We start from the raw sequence: 27546 nt of genomic DNA, 5'->3' as shown, positions 1-27546 counted from the left end.
GAGTACCTCTTCCTACAGATTCATAAAGCACCTTGGAAGTCTACAGTGTTTTAACAGTGGTGAATAATGTTTTTCATGTTTGTTAGTACTCCTCAGAGATGAAGGCCAGGAACAACTGTTGCACAAAGGCACATCACCAGTGATTCCCATAACCTCCTAAAGCTTCTTCATCAGGGAACAGTGCTCAGCTGTGAGAACCTAACCAGAGATTTCATCACCTCCAATCTGCTATTGCAGCCATTGATAGAAAACAAGTCTCCAAGGATGAGTAAGCTTAGAGGTTCAACAGCTGTTCCCAAACAGGATGCTACTTTAATAGATATAGTCATTAGAGAAAAGACTAGGCCATTTTAACTGTCAATTATTGTTATCAGGACAATACCATTTGTTTTGACCAGCATTCCCTGCCAGTTAAAAATGGAGGTCCTAGAAAATCTTTCTGTATTTAAAGGGTTGATTGAATATATGGTTCTGTATATTACAGAAGCCATCTTATTATTTTTGATAAAGATATCCTACCTTTTCCACAAAGAGTATTTAAATTTATAAAACTGACAGAAGAATATTGATAAAAAGAAAAAATGTCTGTTTAGAAGTAGCAATCTCTTTCTTTGCTGTATATTGTGTATTAAATATGTTAATAAGCCACATCTGGTCTGTGAAACATTCTACTGATACAAATGTTTCTTAGAGCAATACAGGAAAAGTTACTTTTCACTTTAAACAGAACTCAGAAAGGTCTGCAAATCCATAATATGAAGTGAAGAGATTCTGAAAATTCTTTCTAAACTTAGAAATAACTGAAATAGATAGGTATCATAGCTTTCTCTCTCTTAAAATCTAGTTTCAGGATTTATACTAAAAATTTCATAAGCAGTATAAATAGATATTCATTTGCCTTTCAAAGAACTGCATAGACTTGGGGTAGAAAAACATTTGTCGCAAACATGAAATTCATCATGAGTAGGTTTCAGTGTTAAATTTTTACTATAAAGGAAGATGGTTCATAGCTCTTAGTCCTATTATTTCAGATTAGTTGTACAATAAAATAAAGTCAATATTGAATCAATTTTGCCAGTTTATTTTCCAAGATTACATGCACAATCTAAAGATAAAAAAGAATATTAAAAATTGCTGTCTGAGAATTTCCATGCTCTGTATGCCAAAAAATCTTTATTCAGCTAACAGAGAGTTTTCATTTGTTTTTTCTCCTCAGAAGAGAGAAAAAAGTGTATTTCTCAAAAAGTAAATTTAATGGGGGGGGGGGGGGGGGGGGGGAACCAAAAAAATTAGTCATATATAAAATGTATTTTTTCCACTTCTATAATTAATCCTAAAAATTCATAAAAGCAGTAACCATTTTAAGAATTCCAACCCTACAGTTTTAGATTGTTCTTAAACTACAGTATTACGGGGTTTTTTAATTATTCAACATTTTTTTTAATGGAGAAGCTACTACTTTCTGGTATTATATTCTCATTCTCTGGGGAGTTGAAATTTGTATGCACTAGATTTTACTTTTTACCATATCTGGATTATAATGACACTGACATTGTTGCCTTTGCCCATTTTCCCCATGGTACCATTGATAGTAAATATCTGTGATCCATTCTTGATTTTGTGTGGGTTTTCATTAAAAACAAATTAAAAAATTATCTGAATGGCAAGTCATTGTATCAATAACCATTTCCCCATACAGGCTTTGTCACAGCAAAGATATATGAATCTTAAGATCAGGCAGACAGAACGCAGCATCCATAACATAACAAAAAGTTTCCTTGAAAAAAGTATTTACTTTTTAAATTATAATGATAATAATCTACTGCTGCTATTGCTAGTATATTAGGGGGAAATTTTCTTAACTTATTTTCTGCCTGCTTTGAACATTCTCTGTTTGTTATATCTAAGCTGCAGTTTATGAAGGCTTTCATATTAGTAGATTGCAAGGAAACAAATACTGCCTTGAAAAAAAAAAAAAAAACAACAACAACAAAAAAAAAAAAAAAAAAAAAAAAAAAAAAACAAACTTAATTCTACCTCAGACTAACCAGAAAAGCTGTATTTCGTGGCATAATTTTCCACTCAATAGAGAACAGGGATAGACTCCCTCAAAGCAACAACACCAAATTACATTCAAAGTTCATTGTAAAACTGCACAAAACACAAAGAAGCATCACAAAGCCAAACTGTGGTCTGTGACTGACACCTGCAGCATCTGTGACATGCTCTACTGCACAATTTCATAAAATCTGCAACATACAAGATGTGGGCTAAAGCTCCTCATGACACCTCCCAATACTTTCAACACACATGACCTTTTCCAGAAGCATCTATCGTCAAAAAACTCATCAAAAATCAATAAAATTGTTAGAAACAACATTGTATTAGTGATTAAGGAGCAAACTACACTGGCATTTTTGTTTTAAAACAATTGTAAATATGTGTTCAGGTTCAAAATTTTAAATAAGAGAACTTAACCTCCACTCCCCCAATATTTCTGATAGTAAACCAACAGTCTCTGAATGCTTAGCAGGCAAGTCATATGCATAGCAGAAATTAACTCTGTTGATACCAATTAAAAGTGAATTTAAAAAAAAATGTTACTTGAGAAGCCTACAATTGGATTTCTTCTCCTCTATCATGAGCTTGTAAAGTACTCTCTACATCAAAAATTTCTGACCACTGGCAAGCGTAGCATATGTTAAAACAGAAGAGACCACTAGCACATTTAATCAAATTATGGCTATGTAATTCAAAGAATGAAATCTAATATTGTCAGATCATTCAATGGAAAGCACATTTCATTCACACGTTGGTCTTTCATGCCTTGGTCATGCTGCACCACTAACTATGCTCAAGGCAACATACTTGCAGACAGGAGATACCAGTGTTGTTTCCTCAGTCAGTGTAGCTAGCTGTGGACTTGATTTTCTTTCTGATAGCCTTACTTTCGTACTGCTTTAGGACAATTATTTGGAGCATAATACTGCTCTTTCTCATGAAAAGAGAAAGCCAAAAAAAAAAATAAAATCCATCTGTCTGCATTTAGGAAAGAAGCTGAACTAAAATGCTACAACCAGCATCTATTTCTTAAATATAGCTAGTGTCCCTAGATCTGTTACGCCATCTGACAGCTCAACACAACACCTAAATTTGTACAGTCACCGTTTAAAACAAGCTGGCAGTACAAATTGGCAATAGTGTAGGCCAGGCCAACAGGATGCCTTCCAATTCCCAGAACATTTTTCAAATCATGTGTAACGCTTACAAAAATACGAGCTGATTGAAGTTCAGTAACTTTGCACAGTCACATGTTAATGAAGTCTTCTCAGCACGGATACCAAAGTACACACAGATTATAGAATGAAGAACCTCAGCAGTATGTTCTCCACAAAGGAAAGTTTTAAGGGAATTCACATGTAATCAGTAACTTAATTTTTAAGTGATCGTGATCCATCTGGAAATTCTAAACCCCTTACAGCTGGTGATGAGACAGGAGTAAAGGCAAATAATTTAAAATATCAGAGTATATTAAGGATAGACTCTCCTCATAAATGCTGGCAATAAAAGCAAGTTTAAGGCTAAGAAAGCAACACCTGCAGTACACAAATAAATTCCACTAGAAATTTCACCTAAGATATTTCATTAGAAGCCCACAAGAAAGAATACAGGAGTATGTAATCACATAGAATATGAAGCACTAAAAAGAAGTAAAGAGACTTTCCTTTTTGTCCAAACTAACTTAAAAAGAATGACTACTTTGCTTACAGAAGTGCTCATATTTCATTATAAACATTTAAAAGGTTGGATCACTTTTTTCTGCATAAACTACAAATAAATCTGAATTTACCTCCCACAGTGCTTTAAAGTCCTTCTGCTCAATTCGAAGGAGCTCACTATACTCTCTGGTAACGATGGTAGCATGGCGAGGAGTGTTATCCAGAATGGATTCTCCAAAAGCAGTTCCTATTCCCAGAGTGCATATTGTCACAGCATCCTGTGAATCAAAAATAAGAGGACACACATTAAATATTCCAGGATGTTTTAAGAGTCTTCACATTCCATTTGCTGATAGCATTGCCTTAAGATTCCTCAGCAATTTGCTTTAAAAGAAAATTAATTAAGAGTGCCAACAAAAAAAATCAATATGCTGATTGGAAGTTTCAGTGTGGAAGCAAGGAGGACATCTGTTTTCTATGACCATCAGTTGAATTAGAGATTTCTGTCTGCAAAGCAGAGAACACAAGAGTCACGTTCACCTTTGGAAGAACGTTATAACCTCTGTTCATCCACCTCTAAAGACTGTTGTGATGATGAGATTCTTTAGAAATGTCAGAGGTGATGAGAAGATAACTAGCATCCAAAATGCAATCTTGGAATATAAATTTCTGCCCTATATAGGCTACCCTAATCAGAAAGAAAATCTGACTGTTATGTTTCCTCAGTAAGCATAACTTTAAATTATAATATCATCTTGTATTTATAATGCATTTCCCTAGTGTACAAGGTCTGTGAGCAATGCAGTCATACAGTTTAACCAACCCTTGGCCTTTCTGTTGAAAATGCCACTAAATCTCTCAGTTGTTCATGAATGCCTACCAGTACCACACTGAAAAAAAGTAAATTATTTTCACATAAATCAGGGATTTCAAGAAAATTATTAAATTCCAAGCCAACCTGGAATAGAGTATTCAGGATGGTCCCAAACATGCAGTAAAGTCTACTTCAAAAGAGTCTATATAAGCACATGCTCTTCATGGGATGAAAAGATGTCTAAAATCAATTCCTCTTGGCCAGGAACTCCTCTGTAGTAGTTCCAACATAATTTATGAGCTACTGCAGACAAAAAAATCAGACTACTAGAAATTAAATAACTTGCTGCATCAAGATCTTTAGATACACGTTCTGTTTTAGGCTTACAAACTGCTATGTTCCTGAGCATAGGCTTGAAGCTGAACACTTACATATGTCTCTTTCTACATTGGGCCTTAACTGACTTTCTTTTTAGTAATTAAAAAAAATTAGCAACAGCATTAAAAATTTAAACTGATACAAACTGCACTTTGCTAAGGAAGTCATACATGCACACAGACAAATACACATAAACATACAAAAACACATGCTAATTTTACTTGACACTTTAGAAATATAGTTTAATTCTAAACTGTAGGATTCATGAAATGTCTACAAAAATAAAAGCATAAAATTTTGTCATCCCATCCACTACATCCTTGTGGCTGATAATCCAGGACAGATGTATGAGCATATTTCAGCATCGTTTTCTGTGTTTAAAATTGCATTGTTTTCCTTTCATGCATCTAATAAGTGGTAATAGGCAAATGTTATTAAGATCAAGTTAGTAGTTTTATAATTACATTACAAAGACAAATGTCCATAATAGTCCAGTTCCCTGAACCATACCAAATTGCCTTTGCACAGATATTACCATATAAAATTATGTGTTCAGGAAAACAAAATCAATTATGTCTTAGAAAAGATCTAGGAAGAATTTACCAACAGAAATCAATTTTCAAGGAAGGCAAATATGAACAGGCACTGTTTAACAGAAAGAACATTTGAGAATGAGCACCTAAGCAGACATCTACAAACAGCCTATAATACAGGCTATACACTACAGCCTTAACAAGGTTACCTTTCAGAGCTGAAACACTATATGCTACCATGCTCACAATTGCATTCAAAGGAGCTACAAAGAAAATGTGCCTTAATGCTTACACAAAATTTGATCTCTAGGTCTCCAATACCTTAGTCTCAACTTTATTTAGAAAGTTCAGATAAAAGACCTCTGCTTAGGGCAGAATAACCAAATAGCCTGGATCATAAGCAATATTTACATCTTCCAGCTTCTTTCTCACTCCTTTCTCTCCCTGCAAAAAAATACATTCCTTTGAAACACTTCACCTTTTTTGATTCTTTACAACCCTAAAGAATGTATCTTTAAAGACAGAACAGAGAAGAAGAGAAAAAAGGTATTGGTTAAGGAACTACTTTCTAAAATAACTCCTAATGAGGCAGCTGTTCACCATGAGAAATAAATTAACATTGTGGGGCGTTATGTCAAGGAGCTAGAATGGTCCTATCTACTTTCATTAAAGAAACGTCCAGGCTTCTATCAAGTGGAAGTTCTTTCAGGTTTTTTCCACAGCCATCCTTGCTCTCCACAGAGATGCAGTTTCACAGCCAGCTGGGGAGCAAGCCCATTTGTCTTCTTCGAGACTTCAGAGCCCCATTTCCTTTCTGCCCCTTGTTTATACATCTCCAGCCTCCCGGGGAATCAGGTGTGCATTTCCTATTACACCTGATAACCTTACACTTAAGAATCTCCTGCTGTTCAGTGTAGACTTCAGGAGGATTGCTGGCAGCTCAAAACTCAGTTTGCTGTTCCCCTCTGCAATCCCAGAAGCAGCAGGGGGTTCTAGCTGCTGGTAACCAGCTAAAATTCACACAGCTATTTAAAAGGCAGTATTAGAGACTTAAAAAGATGAGATTGTTTCCATTGCTATCTGTCCTCTGAACACACTATAAAATGGTAGCATTCACATCAGAGGCTGTTTGTGTATTCAGTTTCACTGACTATCACTGGCAGGTGAGACACATGCAGTGAAAGAGTTGTTAAACCTCCCCCCCCCAATCAATCTAAAACATTCCTGAATTTGTAAGATCAATCTACAGAACGGAGAAGAATCAGAAACAAGGTTCTGCCTTATTTTTTCCACCACCATCACATCCCTACATGCTCCCACCTGATTTGTAACACTTTCTATTTTCCAACCTGGCAAACAGAATTTTTGTACTGTGTGTAAACAAAATCATAGTGTCTGAAAGAGAAATGAGGAAAACAGGGGAAAAAATTAAGTGCTAGGTTAAAAGGGGGTGGGGACTTCTCTTTGACATTTTAGTTTATTCAATGTTTTGAGTTTATAACGGAGTTGATGTAGCTATTTTGTTTTTAATTTCATTATTTCCCCACATCTTGTACCTTTATCTCACTGCTGCACCTGCGTCTCTCCAGGACTCTATACCATCTCCATGTCTAACTGGAGATCCTCAAAAGCTGACATTTTGGAAAGTTTGTTTATGATTACTCTGATACAGTCCAGTTTGTCCTCAGCAAAAATTTCCTTTTATAGCAGAGAAACTAAAGGAGACACATGAAAGTAAACTGTATGTTCTATGAAGTGATTTTCCTGTTTCATTACCTCCACTGGAATATGTTTCAGCCATTCAGATAGGAAATCCTTATCAAACTACTTTTAACAATAACACAGAAGTATCTTTCCACACTAGAACTGTGGTTTGCCAACATATGTTAGGCCATCTTCTTTACACAAGACAAGGTGATTTGCTTAAAGGAGGCTTATAGAAAGACTGTGACCAATTTCTCTTCTAGTTCCTAATTAAAATACTTACAGAACAGATTAACTGTACTGTAATAACATATTCATTATTTACATACCTTTTTATCTGTTCCTCTAAAAGCTACCTGCAATGTCTTGGACTTTTTCTTAGGTTACCTGGCAGAAAGAAGTGAAATGATTCTTCTGTATTAACTTTCAATAAGCTAAGTCTAAAACCACAATTACTACAACCACAATGCTGTGGAGCTCAGCATGGGCCAACACACCCTGCTTCTCAGCTGAGTACATTAGTCCAGCCAATCTCTGTGTTACAATGGGTGAAGCAGTTCTCATGTTCAAACTAAATTATTTAAAGTTAGCTTGGGCATATTTACACTACACTACAGGCTACAGTACAAACCCATGTTGTGATTTCACACAGGTTACCTCCAAAATACATAATAGCTATTTACATGCATACATAATTGCATTTACATGCAGAAAGTAGTATTGCAAAGACTGTCCTGTTTAAATCCCTTTCCTTGTTTCCACCTCATCTTATCACATACTTCCTTTGTCCTCAAATAGCCAGGAAATTCTTCCCTTTCTGACATGGACAGCTGAACCCCTGTCTTCACAGTCATTCTTCTCAGCAGCCCCACTAACTTATTTGGCTTTTGATACCCACTGTACCATCCAAATACCCACAGCTCCTCCTTTAAAGCTCTTCTAAAAAAGGCTAATTGTTTGTAAAGTCAGTGCTCCCTGTTCAGTTTGGTCTGCTTTTAAAAACTGATCAGTTTAAAAAACCACCAAAACAGGCAAGATAAACTAGCAATAGCTGGCAGACTACAGCAAAACTGCAGATCAAATTGCTATTTGGTCTTTGTTTCTTCTCTTCATTCCTTCCCATCTCATCACATAGGAATATAAATCTTAATCATTTGTGGTAAAAGGCTCTGATTCTAACTCAGTAAAACACAATGTTGCAAAATCTGACAAAAATGTCACACTGATGCTTTTGTCACAATGCATTTATTCCCAGATTTATTCTAAGACATGACCAACAGTCATCCTTCAGAACCTGTTCATTTTCAAAGCAGTGTTCAAAAATTAAAGATACAGAAGGCAGTTCAGTATTTTTAAGACAACACCAAACTAAGAATATCTCTAAAAGGAACTTTTATTTCTATATACCTTGGTTATAACATTGGGTAGCTAACAGTGCCAAGTAAAAGTTAAATTCAGAATGTTCATAACTGGGGGTAAAGATCTCTTTCTGATAGATTCTAAACAGGTGCATGTTCTGTTTATTTTGAACGGGATTTGCCAAGTCTTTGTGTGACTTTTAAGTACTATTTATTAGGGTATTTGTTACAAACAAGTCTCTTCTCGACCATTGAATATCCAGAAAATTCAGAAATAATTTCTATAGAAAGCAGACCAGCCACCACTCAATATGTATTGGATGGGTAACCTTGTCAGATCTGTATTGTAAATTGTATTGTTCCATTTCAATGGCAAATTAAAACACCATCATGATCATCATCAGCTAGCATGTTTTACCACCTCAGTGGAATACTGAGGCTACTAACAGTAACAGAGAAATCTGCTCCGGTCAAACTCTTTAAAACAGGTATATTGTAAATAGTTGAACACGATTTTCAAACTAGCCACTTCAGTATTAAACACTGCCTGTACTCTGTTACGTATTCTAACACTGCCCTCTCACGACACAATACAGTTTTGCAAGCAGTCAGAAAGGATTTTTCCAAACCAATATGAAAGTGAGGCTTTATCTATGAGATCCTAAACACTTCTGTCTTGATTAAAACATTTAAATCAGTACACAGAATACTTCCTCTTATCATAATGGCAAAAAATAGGTAATGTTAGTATTTCTGTTTATATGAATTCTCAGCTTGGTCCTAATCAGTACTACTAACATTTTCTGTGAGAAATCACAGGTGTCGGTATGAGTAAGCTCATGTGCAGCAAGGGTGTGTATGAATTAATATTTCACTAGCTACACTGAAGTCTTGATCCATTAGTGCATTTAGATATAATACCTAGTGCAAGACATGTAACTACATGCCTCTACAGAAGAGACATTCTTAGCCATTAAGACATTCTTAGTAAGCACCAAGTGTACAATAACTTACTGCACTTTTAATGGGAGAAAACTAGCAAACAACAAAGGTGACTGCATAAAGAGTTAGTACATGGTAGCTGCTATACAATGCATTTATTCCCAGACTTGCTGAAATTTAGGTTCCCCAGGTAGACAGATAAACACCTAGAAAAAGTGAGACTAATACATTTTTAATCAAGATAATTGATTTTCCACAGTTACATTAACACTGGAGGCATCATTGTATAATCATAGGATAATTCAAGCTAGAAGAAAACTCAGAAGGTCATCTAGTACAACCTCCTGCTCACTTTAAGAATTAAAAGATTATTAGTCATGTCTAAAGACTTTTTAACCAGTAGGAACCTAAATACAAAGTTAGCTTCTCTTTTCCTAGAAAAGATGGCATAGTCCTTTTGTACTTTTACATAAGACTACAAACTTCTAAATTTGTAAACTCAGGTAAACTTCTGTATGTCTTCTGTTCTGTTGGAGTTTTTCATTAGCACTAGTGCTATTTATGGTACAATAGTAACAGCAGAACAATTAATCATTTCTATGACTTTGCCAAGGAAGCTTTGGCTCCAGGGTAGCTCACAAGCATCCCTACATCTTAAGCACTTGTCATCCATTCCTAGCTGGGAGCACAATGCTGGCAACTGAGTCTGTCAGGGCTGCCTGACTATGGAGCTACCCTGCATTTCCTCCATCATCTGGGTATGCAGTGAGCACAGTAGGCAGGGAGTGCTAGCAGGTACTTCAAGATCAAGAAAGACTAGCACCATGCCAACAGGGAAGTACAGGCAAGAAAGAAACAGGGCACCCAGGAGCTAAAGGCAAGACAAGAATCAGGAGATCAAGAATGGACAAGGAGGGACATGGAATAAACACCAAGCTGGATTAAAACCAGAGAAAATATTGGACTCAGATACTATTTAGGAGTCCCCAACCACCAAACTGATCCAGCACTGGAACGGTAAATGCTTTAGCTGCTGTCCATTTGGCAGTGAGGCTGTATCCTATGGCAACTAGGCAGTGGTAAGAATTCAGTTAATTGTTCCTGTGAGAAGGAAATGTGAGGTTATGAAACTACTGCAGAATATAATTTCTAGAACTAGAATTACATGAATTGTAGTTCTGTAGATTCTTATTGGCAGGAAAATGCAGTGAACATGAACAAGCGGGAAAAAAATATTTACATTTCTAAAAAGGCTGAAGTGTTCCATCCTCTATCTAATGGAACAAATCAAGACTCCAAACAGATTCTTAATTTGACTTCCACATCCAGAACACTTTTGTGGATATGTTTCTGATTCAGTAAAGAGCATTGGTCCTTAACAACAGTGTAGTGCCATCTTTTGGCAAACACCAGAAAATATTCCTGATTGCTTCAGGCCTGCACAGAAAAGGATCTCATAAGAACTCAGCACTGTTCCAAAATGTGACAATACCAGTGACAGCCAGGCCATGCTGAGAATTGCTCAAATTAGGCTAATTACACTCTCAATTAGTCCCTACTTAGTACAGTAAAGAGGTTGCTAAAAATAATCCTGTGAAAGAAGTTCCTTTTGTATCTGTCATTTTACCCTAAGAAGTAGAAAGACCCAGTGCTCACACATAGCCCTGACTTGCAGTCTGACTGGTGATGCAGTGCTCAAGAAAGTGAAAAATCCAATTTCTGCCCATCTGCTATGAGCAAGAAGCCTCCTCCAATCAGCCAAACTTTGGGCAAAGAACATACCACCACCCTACAGATGCTATAATCAATTAAGATGGAAAAAAGGGGTAGTGTTATACTTTGGGTCCCAGATCGTTGTGCCACTCATGTGAAGACACAATGAGTCACATGTCAGAGGTACAACCCCATGCTAAGCTACATGATGGGACAATCCCAGACCTCAAGCATGGGAGCAGGGCATGGGACATGATGCCTTCCCAGAAGACTCAGCTTACAGCAGGAAGTGAATGACTTGTCAGCATGACATTAGACAACATGAGTGGGAGACTCTCTCCAGGAGAAATACATCTTTTTTTATTATTATTATTAATTTATTTACTCTAAATTCCCAGTTTTGTAAATCCATGAGTGACAAAATACTGAGAAATCACTTGCAATTTGGGGGGAATTTTACTTGTTCTTTTATTTCTTAACACTGAATAGGTGTTACCTCCAGGCTTCTGAAGCAGCTAGCAGCAGTTCCAATACTCTGCTGTTACTATAATACTTTCTCATTTTCACAGTGGAGACTGCAGTATGCCATTATCAGACTGCATTGTTGATGGGTTTAGTCTGAACTTTCTGAACAAGGACTGAATTAAAGTATTTCCAGGGAATTAATTAATAACTCTTAGATCTTTTGCCTAACTTCACATGGCACTATTACAAAAGACAGAGTCATCTTGTTTCATATTAAAATATAGAAGCCTTTTCAGAGCATTACATTTCAGTTTTCTTGAAATCAATGGCATGATTTGCCTCCATAGACAAAGGACAACTGACACTAAAGGAGACTCAGAGAATCATGCTTGTGATAAGACAAAATATCTGTATGATACACATCACCATTATCTACCTCAGCACAAGTCATACCCTTTCTTTGTACTACTGACTGGATGGTTTCAATGAAAAATGTATTTTACCTGGTGGTTGCTTGTATCAGAAACCTTCACATCCAGTGATCCTGACAGAACAGCATACCAGTTCGTCCCAATATCACCCTGACGGAATACTGGAAAGATGAAATATTGTAAGTAAGAGCTATCTCTTTAACTTTAGCAACATTAACAAACATTTTCGCTCATATCACTGTAGTCACTGCTGGCATTATAGAATTTGCCATATCAGACTACTTACTTACTATTACAATAAAATTTCCAATGACACTGGAAAGCACGTATTTTAGTAAATAGGTCGATACACTACAGAAACAATGATAACACATAGAATTGCTTCACTCTTCTCCCCAGTTTCCTTCTCTTTTACTGTTATCCTAATTAATAAACAAAACAAATAAAACCAAAAAAATACTTTCTGAACAATGTCCCTTTGAAATTCAGAACCTTTCAATGCAGACACAGCTCCCACTGACTTCAGTAAGCATTCTGGCTGAGAAGCAACTGCAGGACTTTGATGTTCAGACATTCCAACTGTGTGATTTCAGAGCATCAGAATTCCTATTAGTCTAAGCAAACCCCAGTACTGTGTGCCTAAAGCATGCCAGATTTACCTGAGGGGTACCTGAGACTCTACTAAATACCACAGGTCTCCATCAGCTATTCCTCTGGTACAGGTCTGGGAACTCACACATTCCCATCATAGGACCACCACTTATTTCCATCTTAGCTTCATAGACCAAGCACAGTTGTCTACCTTCATCTGGGACACAGGCTGCCAGAGCAGACACAGAGCTGAAGCACCCCACAGCAGCATGCAGCTTTGGAAATCTGTCTTGTGTTATCCAGGGCAGCTGCAAACCATGCGCTATTAGCAATATGCCTAGGTGATACATCTTTGCCCCTGACATCACAAAGCACTACAAAAGAGATCAATAATACATTTACAGGGAAAGAATGAGGCTTAAGTGCAATGACTTGCTTCTAATCTTTCAACAAAACAGTAGCAGAGTCCTAAATCCAATAATGTGTGCCTTGTTACCATAGATTCACTAAATATTGTATTTGTAGAGCAAGCAGCACTTTAGTCCTGCCTTCCCCCATGACTACGACTGTCAACATTTTTATGGCTGTTCCACTGATTGTGCTCTCTCATTAGAGACAATCCCAGCCTAACTCCCAATTTTATCTACATAAAATAGATCATCATACGAAGCTCTCTTACATGTGATTCCTTTTTCCAGATTTTCATAATATCCACAGAGGCATATTTGATGGAGAAGGTTTGGATGAAATTTCTCAAAAGCTTTCACTTCTTTCAGTCGTGTGAATATTATATCTACATCTTCACTAGAACGTTCCAAAGGTCTGCAAGAAAACAAAGGGCAAAATTCTCAAGTGTTTTATCAGAGAAACATCCCTACCTGCACACATCAAACTTACTAATGTTTGCATTAAACCTCACACTATATATAAACCAATTGAAATGCATTTCACAGGCACCCTTTCAAAACATCTTAACAACTGTCCATTACCGTTGAGCGGGATTATTATCATTTCAGCACACGTAGTGTCCAGAATACTCATTTCGCACCAATGTCGTGCTGTAGCAATTACTGTAAAAGTACATATGATGATACAGTCCTTATCTTAAAGAGCTAATAACGATGTCTAATTTTAAGATTGTAAGGGAACACAAATAAATAGATGTCCAAACATACAAGAAGTCTGTGGAACTGGTGTCCAAAATAGAAGTTCTCTATGTGTCTAAAAGAAAAGCTTTAGATATGAGCAGTAACTCCTATATCCATACCTCTCTTCTGCATTTTACTGGGTACAAACTAACTTGACTGTTCTATCTTCTCATTTGCAAACAAGAAAGACAACTTTAATAAGTACATTTTCTTTCATGCACTTTCTGTCTCTTAATGTCAGACACACTAAATATGCACGGAAGAATATTAACTCTTCATTGGTAAGGGTAAAGAGTTTTAATCCAAGTATTTTAAATATTTAAAATCTATGACAGCAACACCTTTAAAAAAAAACAAGATTTCAAGAAAAACAAAGTTGTATAAATCCCTCCAATAAAGTAGCATGTGGACCAGCAGTTCAGCAGGTTCAGAAAACTACTACATATTTATGAAACTAAAGTGAATTAGCTCCATAACATACATTTTAAATGTGATTATCAAGTGTTATGAATCAGCAGGTAAGCCAACCCCTAGCTGACAGCATTAGAAAGAATCTTTCATAACAGACTAAATGCCTACCACTACGCAAGCACAGAAAGAAACAGAACACATTCCTAGGAGATCATGCTGGATCAGGTGCAGAAATCATTTACGTATAAAGGGGTACCAGAAAGATAGGCAACTGTCAGTGATCATTAGACCTACCACTCACTCAAATGCTGCTAGTTAATTTTACAGACAAATATGTTCTTTAAGACAGTGGATGAGCTTCTACACTAACAGAAGTCAGGCAGCTTACAATGAACAAAGACTAAGTTCACAGATATGTATCTTTACCATCTTATTGTTACACCCACAGCGTTAAGCACTCCTTACAACAGGATTTAAGATTCCTCTTTGGAATCAAAGACTTAAGGGATCCAAGTCTTTGTCTCAGGGAAGAAGCCTAGATCCTACTCACACTGAATCTCTGTCTCTCATCTTTCTTATTAAATTAAATCTAGGAGGGATTAAATCTCTGTCCTCATTTATACTCCAACTTACCCTTATTAACTACAGATAAGAATAATAACTCTCTGGTGTATGCAGTTGCTTCTACATCACAGTGACATCCTCTTACCATTTTAAACCACAATCAACTACAACAGCTCCCTTTTGAAATATTTCAAGCAAGATTTTCACCCATTCCCTTTTTTTGACTGCACTAGCTGACAGGTACTAATAAGCATTAACTCTCTTGTCAAAATCCTTTTAAGAAGATTAGGAGGTGCATCTTGCAAACAGATTTAAAAGCCGTTTATAGAAGATCCCTACCCAAACTACACTAGCACTGGGAACACTAATTCCTTTAATTTATGGACTCTCAAAATTAGCAGCAAAACCTGACAAGGAAAAAAAGGGAGATCACTCTCAGAATATCCCCTTTTCCTAGAAAAACTGCATCTGAGACCGTTTCATTCATAAAACTGCTCATAGCTGACTTCGTTCAAGTCCATCAGTTCATCTGCATAGAACTGACCATAGGGTCTCAGTGTTTAGTGGTTTTAATTGTTTGATGCAGTCAGACAGGGAAAAAGCAAACAGAATTAGCAAACACCATGCATCCGGTTGCATCAACCCTGTTCTCTCAGTGCTCTTTCTGAAATGCGAGTGCAGAAATCTCTTCCAGTTGTGGTCCTGTCGAAAGGACAAGATTTGGGGTGATTTAATTCAGACTGTGTAGCTTTTTTTTCCTCAGAGTTGCTGAAGGCTCAAGAGGCAGGGTTTCCATCTAGTTCAGAAGGTGAGCGCGAGGCTCACTTGCACTGATGTAGCAAGGAGTGTCTTGTGTCAGGCTGATGAACTGCAGGAAAAGCTCTTTCTCCTGACAAAACTGCTTCATGACCCCAGTAAAGTGAGTCATCATGGAAGGACAAGCGTTCTCACAGGTAGCTGAGCCACGCTTTTCAGTTTTAAACATCAGCACAGCAGTGAGAAACCAAACTCCATATTTATTGGGAAAGACAAACAAAGTCATGTGTTCCTCCTAGAGGCTTACTTCAGCAAGCAGCTGAGTTACAGCATTTTATATCAGCAGCACTCACTTCCACTTGGGAGTACACAAAGTGGGCATTTGAAGGGGGACACTTTAATGCTCTAAATAAAAAGAGGAATCCAAATTTTTAAGTAATATGCATAGAATTAATTTTAAAATTGTTGTATTGCCTACAGTGTTTCTTAATAATTCATTACTGTAGGCCATTTGTTTCAATAGCCTTTCTTCAAAATATACTGGGCTTAATACTACTGTGTGCAACTAAATTTCCACAAATATTTTTACTGTGAGGGCATACCTTTTGATCCAGCACATTTGGAAATTAAGCTAGAATTTGGGAGAGGCGTTCAGTGAACGATTAACTATTAATCTATCTTAGAAAAGGTACCTTCTCCTCCAGCTGTGTTTTACAAAAAAATAAAAATAAACAAACAAACAACCAACCAACCCAGCAGCCATCACGGAAACATGCAAGGAATCTCAACTGTATCCCAGAATAACAACTTATTAATGTCTCTCAAACGAGACACACTGACAAACACCTAGTTTAACATTTAGCTGTTTTGTTAAGATGGTGAATGAGTCTAAAAATGAATTAGGATCCAAGTTGTATGACAACAAAATGTCTTTGTATTTGATCAGAGCTCCTGGGAAATATCTTCAGTGTTTAGGAGTAAGGAATTAACTAACACTAGGTGGCCCAAGCTGAGGTGGCCCTTAGTCCTTACTAAGAATTTTACCTGTGTAAAAACTCCAGATTGCAGCATAACAGTAATAGTAGTAGCACTCAAACTCATTTCTGTTAAGTGTTTGTAACAATGAGACTGGTTTTAAAAGGATAGTTTTCCTTAGTGATAGAGCATAATAAGAATAATAAAATACCATGGCGTCAATTAACTGCTTTTCCACATCCCTGCAAAACTCAGGCAAAGTTTGACCATATCCTATAAACTGTCTTTTAATAAAATTATCATTTTAACTGTTGTCCTCATCATTAAATTAATACTAACCAACCTTCTCATGGTGCCAAATTTTGTTTTCTATTTCCTAAGTACAAGCTGCCTAGCATGGAACATCAGTACAGGACAACATAAATAGACTTCCTCATTGCAGCCATCTTACTAAATTGATGTAAACTTGGCTTTTTTAAAGCACAGTTTGGAATAATATTTAAACAACTAATATTCTAATATATTCCTTAGAACATTAATGATTAAACCTATTAATTAGAAAAGTACTGCTAATGGCAGATGGAAAATTACTCAAGCTTTAATGTCACTGTAGTCACACTGATAGGAGGCAGTGGATTTAAACCAGAAAGGAACCATTCCCCAAACCAGGGAGACAGGCTGCAAAAGTCAACCCCAAGGAGATGAATATCCCTACACCCCTCACATAGCTCCAGAAGCCTCTGGAAAGGCTTTTCCAGAGACCATATCAGAGCACCTGAAGTCACTCCTCTGTGATCACTGCTGGTGTTCACTGGAAAGCAATCTCAGTGAGCTTAGCCCCCCTCTGCTAACCTCGTGCTGGTTGAGGATGTCCTATTCTGTTCCGTGACACTGATGCTGGTATGCTACTGAAGTGTCCCCTCACTGCTGGTGCTGCAGAGTTAAAACTCTATATCCGTAAGAAGTTTAAAAATGCATTTTAGTGAGACTTCACCTACTACTGGATTTTCTGCTAAAGCTTCTGTCCTTTCCCAAGTGTATTCCTGTTTCTGAAAACTCTAGTCCAGTGTATGGAATAAGACCATAGATGTACCTAGAAGTGTGGACAACTCTTTTAAATCAATTAAAATTCTTCACCTCTCAGCAGTCTGGTAGAGGTATGAGCTAGAGTAGAAGCATTTTAAGGCAAAGCCATCCTTCCTGTAGAAAATCTATGACTCTATCTAGTGAAGCACCCTCTCCCTAGGCTGTCTCACCCAATTTAAAATAAATTTTAAGGAAAACAAAATGTGAAAGTGTTACATTTCTCTTTTCTGCTTAAAAACACAGCATCTTATTCCTTTTTCCCAACTTTTCAGCATCTTTGTGGGGCAGCTGCTTCTATATCTCCATTTACCTTAAGTCTGAGGATACAAGCTCAGAAAGAACTTTAGCAACCACTGTAGCAACCACACTTCACTAACTGGCCTGGCAACCATAACTGCGTAGGTACCACACCATGACCATAGCAAATGTCAGGACAAAACCATTCAGGAGGAATGACCCGTTTGGAAATGAAAACCTCATGCTTAGTATCTCTTACCATGAAGGATAATGCAGGGGTGACACTCCCACTCCGCCCTCCAATCTTCAATTTAATATGATTGTCCCTAAATTTGTCTCTCAACAGGGCTGGCATTCCACTTCACTGAGGCCAAAGTGAGGTGGGCATTTCCAGTGTTGCAAAGCAGGGCTACAAAATGATTAAGAAATGATGAAAAGCGCGAGTATTCAATTTATTTTCACTAGCCTACAAGCCTTTCTGCTTTGTTTGACCACTGAACGCTTTATCCAGCTCCTTATTTATATTACCAATTTGACTCTTCGGGGCTTAGTAAATCTTCTCTGGCAGTAATGTTTTCACACAAGATGTCATCTATCTTCTCCTGCTTCTTCAATACAACATCACAGCATACATATACAAGTGACAGCATCAATGCTAGTTACACATCTCTATTAAATTATGTCACTAAGGCCTCTTTAAAGGATATTTTACCCCTGATTTATTTGGTTGTGAAGATTTCAGGCATGTATTTTATAGAGATAAAACAATTTTCTTGACAACGTCTGCTCGACTATCTGTAAAAGGAGATTATAAAAAAAACTGCCAGAATTATATCTTCAAAAAGCTATTTCATATCTTTAAGTGCAAACTATTCAAGCTCAAAGTTTAAATACAGACAGAGGATAATTGCTACAATTCTGCAACATATACAATTTTGCAAAGTATTTCTGCTCATGTGTAGCATATACAGCTTTACAAAAGAAACTATTTCAATGGCGCTAAGGTTAAATATTTGCATGTTTACGTATGCTGTGGAAGACTTGTTAACCTAGAAGAAAGGAACAAGTTGGAGTTTTGTGTTTTATCAGGTTTATCTAACTATAACCTATTACTTTCTCTTCTACGATATGATACATCCTTTTTTAAGGTTCTTCTTCATAATTGGTTTGACACTTAAACAAGAAAATACAGAGGATAGGTGGTTTACCTTTTTTGGCCAAGATGCCTCTAGAATTGTAAAATGTTTATTTCTATAACATCTGTTCAGAAATCTGAACCCTGCTCTAACTGAATTGAAACACTGACGTCCATTTCCTTCCCTTGCTCTTTTTAACTCTTTACAAGGGCAATATTGCATTTCAGACATCAATGAACAGCCCACGAAGGATGAGCAGATATGATGTATTTCTTCCACTGGCGAGGCTATTACTAGAAATCAGAGTATCACACTACATAATAGACAAAACTAGCTCATCTCTGGGTTAAACTGAAGCATCTATTCAGAGATGCAAAGACAAACTCTATGCGCTGGAAAGTACCAGTAACCACTATCATGGACCATCTGGTGAATTTTAATGGTATTTTAAAGTATATTCTGCTTTGAAACATAAGAAGGAGAGAATAACGAGGAACGCCACTGAAACCTGATCATTCCTCTATGCTACCTCTACTTTCTCCTATCCTTTCCTGACATGCAGAAAAGCAAAGCAGTAGGATGAAGAATAATAGCAGTACCAAGACACCACTTTCCCCCAGTGAGAGCAGGACAACAATGAATCATCTCTGTCCTCCAGGCAATGCTGTAATGCTCTGTGACTTTTAACTTCTCTTTGAGAAAGTAACTTTTAAGAAAGGAATACCAGTGACCTATCAAAGCACTTTAGACCTGTGATAAGACTTAAATGCTAGATACGAATGAAGTTACTTTTAATCCGAAGTAACATTCAGATAAGAGTTTACTTCCATGGAGACAGAAGGTAGTCAATGCTCCCCAAGAGGCACTCTGAACTTATTACAGTAGTATTACCAAATCCATGTTTTCAACATTCACATTTCAGTTCCTCTTTCCCTTGTCATAGGAAAAGCTTCATCATGAGGCTTTCAAACAATAATCAAAATGACAATTCTTTTCATTTTCATTTTATGAGACTGGGATTCCAGTTTTCACATTTCCTCTGACACACAGGAATAAAATTTTATTTAAACCCTGTCCACAGACTGGTATACATACAGTCCATAGGGCTCTTACACATACAAATCATTTCAGAGTTAAAAAAAAAAAAAGGCAACATAAGTAAAACTGCTGATGCTTAGTTTTCAACAAATTACTACTGTCACCTCCACTCAGAACCCCTGTGATAATCTCTCATGTCTTGCTATGCAAGGCACAAGAAATGCTGTAGATAATCCTGATCCATTCAGGTTCTGATTGACCAGCCGGATAAATGCAGACTGACTGGCTGTCAGACACAGTCAGACAGAATTTGTAATAGTTGAGTTCTGTCTTCCTCGGTGAGGGCCAAGAGAAAGCAAATATGAGGGGCCTCCACCTACACACTCATCTATTATATTACTCAATTATATTTGTGCCTTCAACTCAGTTTGGCCAACCCTGCTCTACAAATTATGCATCTTTCCAACAGGTCAATTTTTAGATCTGTATAAACAGTGGAATGGCAAAAGATGTATTTATTAAGTAATTATATTCATAAAGATTTATCTCAAGTTAAAAATATGCTACCTGAACAATAAAGCTATAATAGGAAACAAAACATTAAAAGAGTTCTTTTCACTTTCATATGCTTTTGAAAAAGACAAAATACTTCAAGAGAAAAAAATAAAACTGCAAGGGAATTTTTTCCTTCCATTTATGAAAATTTTTATGTATGGTGCATGCTCTGCAACCACGGTGTGACTAAACCTTATTGAATAAATGCTCCAAATTTCATAAATGTGAGCTCAGGACAGTTAAAATTCCATTTGACAGAAGTAGATCTGGATTAAATTACATTAGCCAGCACTGTAGCTCCATAATAGACATTAACAGCACTTTAATATGAAGACAGACTCTGAGATACATTGCAAATGAAATTTATAATTGAACAATATGCACAGGTGATGATATCCTTTGATTCAAACTGGCCACTGCCATCCACCAATACACTATGCTAAATGCACCTTTACCCATTTAGAATCTGTGTTGTTGCAGCTAATGAAAATTTAAAACTTACAGCAACTATGAAATAGCTTCTACAGATTTACATTGACATATATTTTGACAACTGCTGAATTAAAATACCAAGTGGAAAGTCAGGTAAGGAAACATTTGTTGGGAATACTGATAAAACAGCAGAAGTAGTAAGTCATCATGCCAAATATAGGACAGAAAATACTAACAGAACACATGAAATTTCATACGAATAATGAGTTTGTTAAATGCGGCAAATTGTAAAATGCAGACAAAAACAGAAGTCACACTGGGTTAAAGAAAAATACTTGAATTTGAAAAATATGTGGTGGCCATCTGACTTTGAGAGCACTTCAATTAGCTGGCTTGTTGGTTTTTTATTCCTTTGCTGGAATATGAGTTTTGGTTATAAGAGAAATTTAATCTGCTCAGAATACAGGATTTTAGAGATCAAATCCTAATAACATACCAGAAATAACTCAGACAGTGACAGTTTAGACATGTTTCCAGTATCACCTGATAAAAGAGAAAACCTACAGTTGCACAAGTACCACACCCCTCATGCAGCCACCTCACAAGACTACCAACTGAATTTGAAAATACCATGTCCTGATAGGCAAGTGCAGGTACTAGTTTGCTCTGGTGGGCCATGACAATGTTTATACACATGAATGCTAGGGCCATCACTATTTCTTCATCTTAATGCCTGTCTGTAGAACAAGTGTGTAACTTACTGCAACCGCATGTAATAAATGGAATCCAATACTAGAAATGCCTAAGCCCGTGAGCAGAGAATAGAACAGCTTGAATTTGTTTAAAATACAACTGCTCTCACTAAAAGTTATTTTGAATTCATATATTCAATAAAATGAACAGACCTACAAGCTTGTGGCAAGCTATATTAACAATTATTTTGGTCTCTGAAGAGATACGGAAAGAAAAAGGGCTTTTTTATTATTCATCAAAGACTGCACTTTTGCACTGGACTAGAAAATGAGCTGCATGATGCGGAAAGATAAATTTGTTATTATTCACCGCTCTCAGAAGACTGCACCTTTGCACGAGTGCTAGAAAGCACTTAGGCTACGTCTATACTGCTCTGTCTCCCAGTTTCAACATCCACCGTGGTGGCTGCTGCTGACATATCTCCACACAGACCTGATCGAAGCACACACCAGCTTAGCCACATACTACATAGCGAGAAAACACCAAGCACACAAGCCAACAGGAACTGCAGTATATGTCCATGATTTTGTTCAGAACTAAACTACGTGAAAAATGGTGGTTTTATTTCTATGGATTTGTTACAAAGGAAGGGTAGAAATTTAAAATATATAGTAGTCAGCGTAAGTTTTACCAATTGCATAAAAATATTTTTTGAAAGTAAATAAAATAGCATCATAAAGCAATTCTAAAATATTCACAATATTGCCTGATTAGAAATCTATACCCTGTTATCTGACATAATTATAGGTTACAGAGGATGACAAGTGTTTTCCATCTCTTTTACAATCCTTTCAGAATATCAGTTCTTCATTCTAGCCTATCTGTATACTCGCAAGAGACCCGTTGACTACTAAGCATATACAAATAACTTACGTCCCAAGTACATGTTACAATGAACAAAAAAACAAATCCTGATTCAAATATGTTGCTTATACATAGATTCAGTCTGAATTTACACTCAAATCTATAGGAGACTGGCTTAAGGTATAGATCTGAGATATTATCCTGTATGCGTTATTTTGCTTTTGTTAGATGTAAATGATGTAAGTAGAAAGTCTAACAAGGATGACAAAGATATAAAAGCTCAGTATTGTGGTGGTTTCAGCTAGGACAGAGTTAATTTTCTTCATAGTAACTAGTATGGGATTTGTGCTGAAAACAGTCTTGACAATACAGGGATGTTTTCGTTATTGCTGAGCAGTGCTTACATAGAGCCAAGGCCTTTTCTGCTTCTCACACCACCCCACCAGCGAGCGGGCTGCGGGTGCACAAGAAGTTGGGAGGGGACACAGCTGGGACAGCTCACCCTGACTGACCAGAGGGATATCCCACACCACAGGGTATCATGCTCAGTATACAAACTGGGGGGTGCTGGCCAGGAGGGGCTGATCACTGCTCAGGGACTGGCTGGGCATCAGTCAGTGGGCGGCGAGCAATTGCATTGCGCATCACTGGCTTTTCTTGGGTTTTATTTCTCTCTCTGTTATCATCCTTTTTAAAATTTATTATCATATTATATTTACTATGGCTATTATATTATTATTAAACTGTTCTTATCTCAATCCACAATTTTATTTTTTTTCCAATTCTCCTCTCCATCCCACTGGGGCAGAGAAAGGAGTCAGCAAGTGGCTGTGTGGTGTTTAGTTGCCAGATGGGGTTAAACCACAACAAGTATGTACAATATGTCCTAGAACTGCCCATTCATATTTAAATAATTTATAAATAGCTGAGCAAAGATCATAACATTCTTAGCACAACAGGTTAGCAAAGTGACATGCTATGTGCTGTGATGTGCTCCTCCAGTCTGCTAAGGCACCAGAGGTTATCTTTAATACACAGAAAAACACAAGATGCCAAAGGCAGGTATAAAATCCTGGGATCTCTGACTGTTGTGAATGCTGTACGTCATTTAAAAGTTTGTACTTGAATCCAATTAGAACACTTACCTGAATTAATAACTGTGACCAGGTTTAGAGAGATAATAGTTATGTAAAAAATACTTGGGTTAACATTCAGTAAAGATATGTCAACATGGAAATTTCCTGGTTAAATAATCTTCAGTGTGAAAGAAACCACGAGAGTAGAGAAGACATTGTTCCTAAGCTAATTATACACACTTGCATAAATCAGCAACCTTCTTTTAATTATGTTCAGATAGGACATATAGAAAAATTCTAAGATGGTAGGCATGCTTCTGCACCCTATTAAAACAGCGGTAAGACAACTCTTTACTTCAAAGATAAAAGGACTGGTTTCCTTAGCAAAAAAATTATTTACATCTCCAGGTACAACAAGGATGTACAGTTGCCCACCGCTGATCTTCTCTCTCTCCTGCAAAAATAAAATATTCTTCATAGAGCACAATGTTCTGAACTTTTCTGTTGCTGCTTTTCCTTACCTTTGCACTTGTGACTTTATATATAAATATTGTCCTGTTTATTTCATTTTTAAGTGCTGATCCTTGGCTTTTGCAGTTAGAAACCACACATGGAAGCTGCATGGTCGAAGCACTGGTGGTCCTAACCCACAGTACCCTACACAGTAATAATGTTTCTCCTGAAACATTTTGGTGGTTCATTCTTTATATGTGCTCTTACTTCAGATGTCAGTAGTTCTGGTTTGATATGTGACTTGGGGAAAAATATGAAGTACATATACAAAATACATCATTTCTGTACATGATGTATTTTGTTATTTCCATTTAGAGTTTAATTCTCCTTTTTTTTTTAAGAATTAAGTTGGGTAATATGTATTACATGCCATTTTAATTGTCTTTAGTGCGGCTTACCTAGAATTCTAAAGTATACCAGTTTTAGAACTGGCCTCCTCCTGAAAATATAAATAGATTCATCAACTAAAACATATTAAAACTATATTTATAATTTAATAAAAACACATGGTATCTTACAGAGAACTGACTTATTAAATGATCCTATATTTTCAGAATCCACATCTAGGTTAGAAAATGCTGTAAGATTTTTTAAAAGGCTTAAAATACATAGATATTACATAATAATTCAGAAGAGTACACTGATAGATCATCTATATAAAAGAAATACACTCTAGAAATAAAAGCATGTAAATTAATTGAAAATGCTTTATCTAATAGTATTTAGATTCCTATAGTACTTTTTCAGCATAGCTATAACTGTATTTTTTAAATGGAAATCAGAACAAAACACGTAAGTGTATTTCCTATAATCATAAAGCAAAGCATGGCAGAGACCGGGAAAAAAAATAGTCTCTCATGTCCTGGGTTTGTTCTTCATCCAGATTGTTTTCTGGAAGAGAAAGAAAATAATACATAATCCTTCAGGGCACCTGGAACTGATTCTTTCCACTCAACAAATTGGTGCTACTAGCTTACTCCAAGTAACAAAATGGGAAGAAAAGGTTTCATCTCCGTAGCTGTAATAAAATTTCCATTATAAAAACAATCGACATATTAATTTTCATATATATATAATGACAGAGAGATTTATAAATTAAATGCCTCCACAATGTATTTCCTAAAAACATTCACTCACCAAGGCTATGCACCTCATTAAGCAAAAAGCCCTGAATTTTAGTTTACAATTTAGATCTCACAACATACTGCATTTAAGAAACCTGAGAAACGACAGGATCACCAAGCAGAAAGTACTGGGGCTCATACTCTGCTTCTTCACATATGCTCAGTATCAGTTTACAGAACAGAGAATCAGGCCCTCTGCTTCACTTGAGTTTTTATATGGTTAGGTTACCATCACCAGTTCTGTTTCTATTTACATTTAAAGTACTTTCAACGTTTATACACATTATTTAACCTCTAACAGGTTAGTCTTCTTTCAAGTTAAGTCACGTGTTACAGAGGGAGATCAGTATCTGTGGTAGGTGTCCAGATCAAAAGTTTCATTAACTTCTTACAGTTTGCTACCTGGACTGTTAAGGAAAACTTAATTAGAGGTGCGATCCGACAACACCAGGAGGTTACCTGGAAATGGCAGAAATTATGAAAAGAGGAAGGTTCCTTCTGTGTGCGCAAAGGCTTCTCTCCACAGCGCAGCCCCAACTGGCATCAACTCTCAAAAGCTGGCTAATGATGCTCGGTAAAACGCTATATACAGGCTAAGTGAATTCTCTCCAATAGCTTTATCTGAACCGCATTGCATATTCATGGTCTAATTTTTTGTTAACTATTTTCCTAGACTACAGGAGACACTGTGGCCACTCAAAAGTGACTTCTGAAATGAACTCAAAAATGACTTCTGAACTGATCCAGTAAGCGACGAAGGTAGGAATGCAGCAAAGGACATTCAAAGCACCCACCATGCAACTCGACACTGTAAGACTCACTTTCAGCTGCAACACCCAGGGAAAGCACACCAAATAATTTATTTTTTTAAAAAAAAATAGTAAATAATTGGCCTGTATTTTTAGAAGTGAGGACACCACTCCGAGCACAGGTTGGCCAGCCGTAACTCCCGCCCACCTGTACCGGAGCCGCAGCAACCGCGGCCGCCAGCCCGGGGACGCCCGCAGGCCCCAGGACGCCGCAGCGGGGAGAAGAGGCTGTGGCCGCCGAGGGGAGCCTCCGCCGGCATCTTTCGGGGCGGACATTTTCTACCCACCCCCACCCTGCCCGCCTCCGGCCAACAGTCCCGCACCTGCTGGCGCCACGCAGCGCTCTGAGGCGGGGGTCTGTCCGCTCCCGCCCGACCCGGGAGGCGGCTGGGCCGGGGGCTGTGAAGTGGCGGGGGGTGGCGGTGCGCTGAGGCGAGGCCGGGGCCGGTGTCCTGAGGTAAGGTGAGGCAGGGGCTGGGGTGCTCAGAGGAGGGGCGGTGAGGGCAGGAGGAGGGCGGACCGAGGCGCGAACGACGCGGGTCTGCCATGGCCGGCACGGCGGGTCCCCAGGCCCCCGGCGCCCTCTCCCCGCCCTGGAGCTCCCCCTCATCCACCACGTGCGGCATTTTCCGGGCAGCAAAGCCCGGCGGTGAGCCGCTCTCCCGGCGGGGACTGCCCGTCCCCTCCGCTGCCCGGAGCATTTCGAGCCCTCATCCTGCCCCGCGGCCCCGGCTCTGCTTCTTCCGGGCATTTTGCTTCCCACCTGCACGCCTTCTTATGTAAGGCAGGATCCTATGGGGAGCGGGGTGTCAGCACACACACACACACACACACACACATATACACATATACATACACATACACATACACGCAGGCAGGCAGGCGGGCGGGGGGGCAGGTTACACGCACACAGCATCCCCTCCGCAGCCGCTCCTGTGACGATGCCGATACCTTTTATCCAGGCAAGCGATCCACTCGCCGGAGGATGAGGAATGGGAGGTGTGAGCGGCGACCATGTTGGACAGGGATCAGGTCGCCGCGCACCCGGCTGGCGGCGGCTCCCCCCGCCCGCCCGCCGGTCGGTCGGTCCGTCCTCCCTCCCTCCCTCCCTCCCTCGCTCCCTCCCTCCGCGCACGGCGCGATGGGCTCGCCCAGGCCCCCGCGCCAGCCCGCCCTGCCCGCCGCCGGCAGCGGTGCGTGGGGCTGGGGGGCCGCCTCGCCGCCCCTCTGCCTCGCCGCACCCCCGCCTTGCCGCCTCGCCGTCCCCCCGGCCTCGCCGCCCCCGCGCCTCTCCGCCCCCCCGCCTCGCCTCCCCCCGCTTCTCCCCGCCTCGCCGCCCCACCGCCTCGGGGTGCGACCCGGCGCCGCCTCGGCCGCCCGGGGCAGCCGCCGGCCCGGCCGGGAGGAGCGGACAACCCCGCGGCTCCGCAGCCGGCAGGTAGCGGCCCGGGAGAGCGGGCGGAAAGGAGACGCTCCCCTCC

At 38.6% G+C, this 27546-nt stretch overlaps 1 protein-coding gene and 1 long non-coding RNA gene across 5 annotated transcripts in view; one reads left to right on the top strand and one right to left on the bottom strand.

Moving 5' to 3' along the window:
- RAPGEF4 (Rap guanine nucleotide exchange factor 4) overlaps positions 1 to 27141 on the bottom strand; it is a 156157-nt gene extending 129016 nt beyond the window's left edge. For both annotated transcript variants that reach the window (XM_032989700.2, XM_032989701.2), the window contains exons 1-4: positions 27017 to 27141; positions 13328 to 13470; positions 12130 to 12218; positions 3851 to 3997 (exon numbers count right to left, since the gene is read on the bottom strand). In XM_032989700.2, coding sequence (XP_032845591.1) covers positions 3851 to 3997; positions 12130 to 12218; positions 13328 to 13470; positions 27017 to 27081 — 444 coding nt within the window. In that variant the 5' untranslated portion in view covers positions 27082 to 27141. The remainder of the gene's footprint in view (positions 1 to 3850; positions 3998 to 12129; positions 12219 to 13327; positions 13471 to 27016) is intronic.
- LOC116960871 overlaps positions 26235 to 27546 on the top strand; it is a 67582-nt gene continuing 66270 nt past the window's right edge. For all 3 annotated transcript variants that reach the window (XR_006164522.1, XR_006164521.1, XR_006164520.1), the window contains exon 1: positions 26235 to 26522. This is a non-coding gene — a long non-coding RNA (uncharacterized LOC116960871). The remainder of the gene's footprint in view (positions 26523 to 27546) is intronic.

The sequence above is a fragment of the Tyto alba genome, unplaced genomic scaffold (assembly GCF_018691265.1).
Source record: "Tyto alba isolate M040663 unplaced genomic scaffold, T.alba_DEE_v4.0 Super-Scaffold_7, whole genome shotgun sequence".
NCBI classification, from domain to species: domain Eukaryota; kingdom Metazoa; phylum Chordata; class Aves; order Strigiformes; family Tytonidae; genus Tyto; species Tyto alba.
The sequence above is the reverse complement of the archived record's forward strand: the minus strand, read 5'-3'. Positions and strand labels throughout refer to the sequence as shown.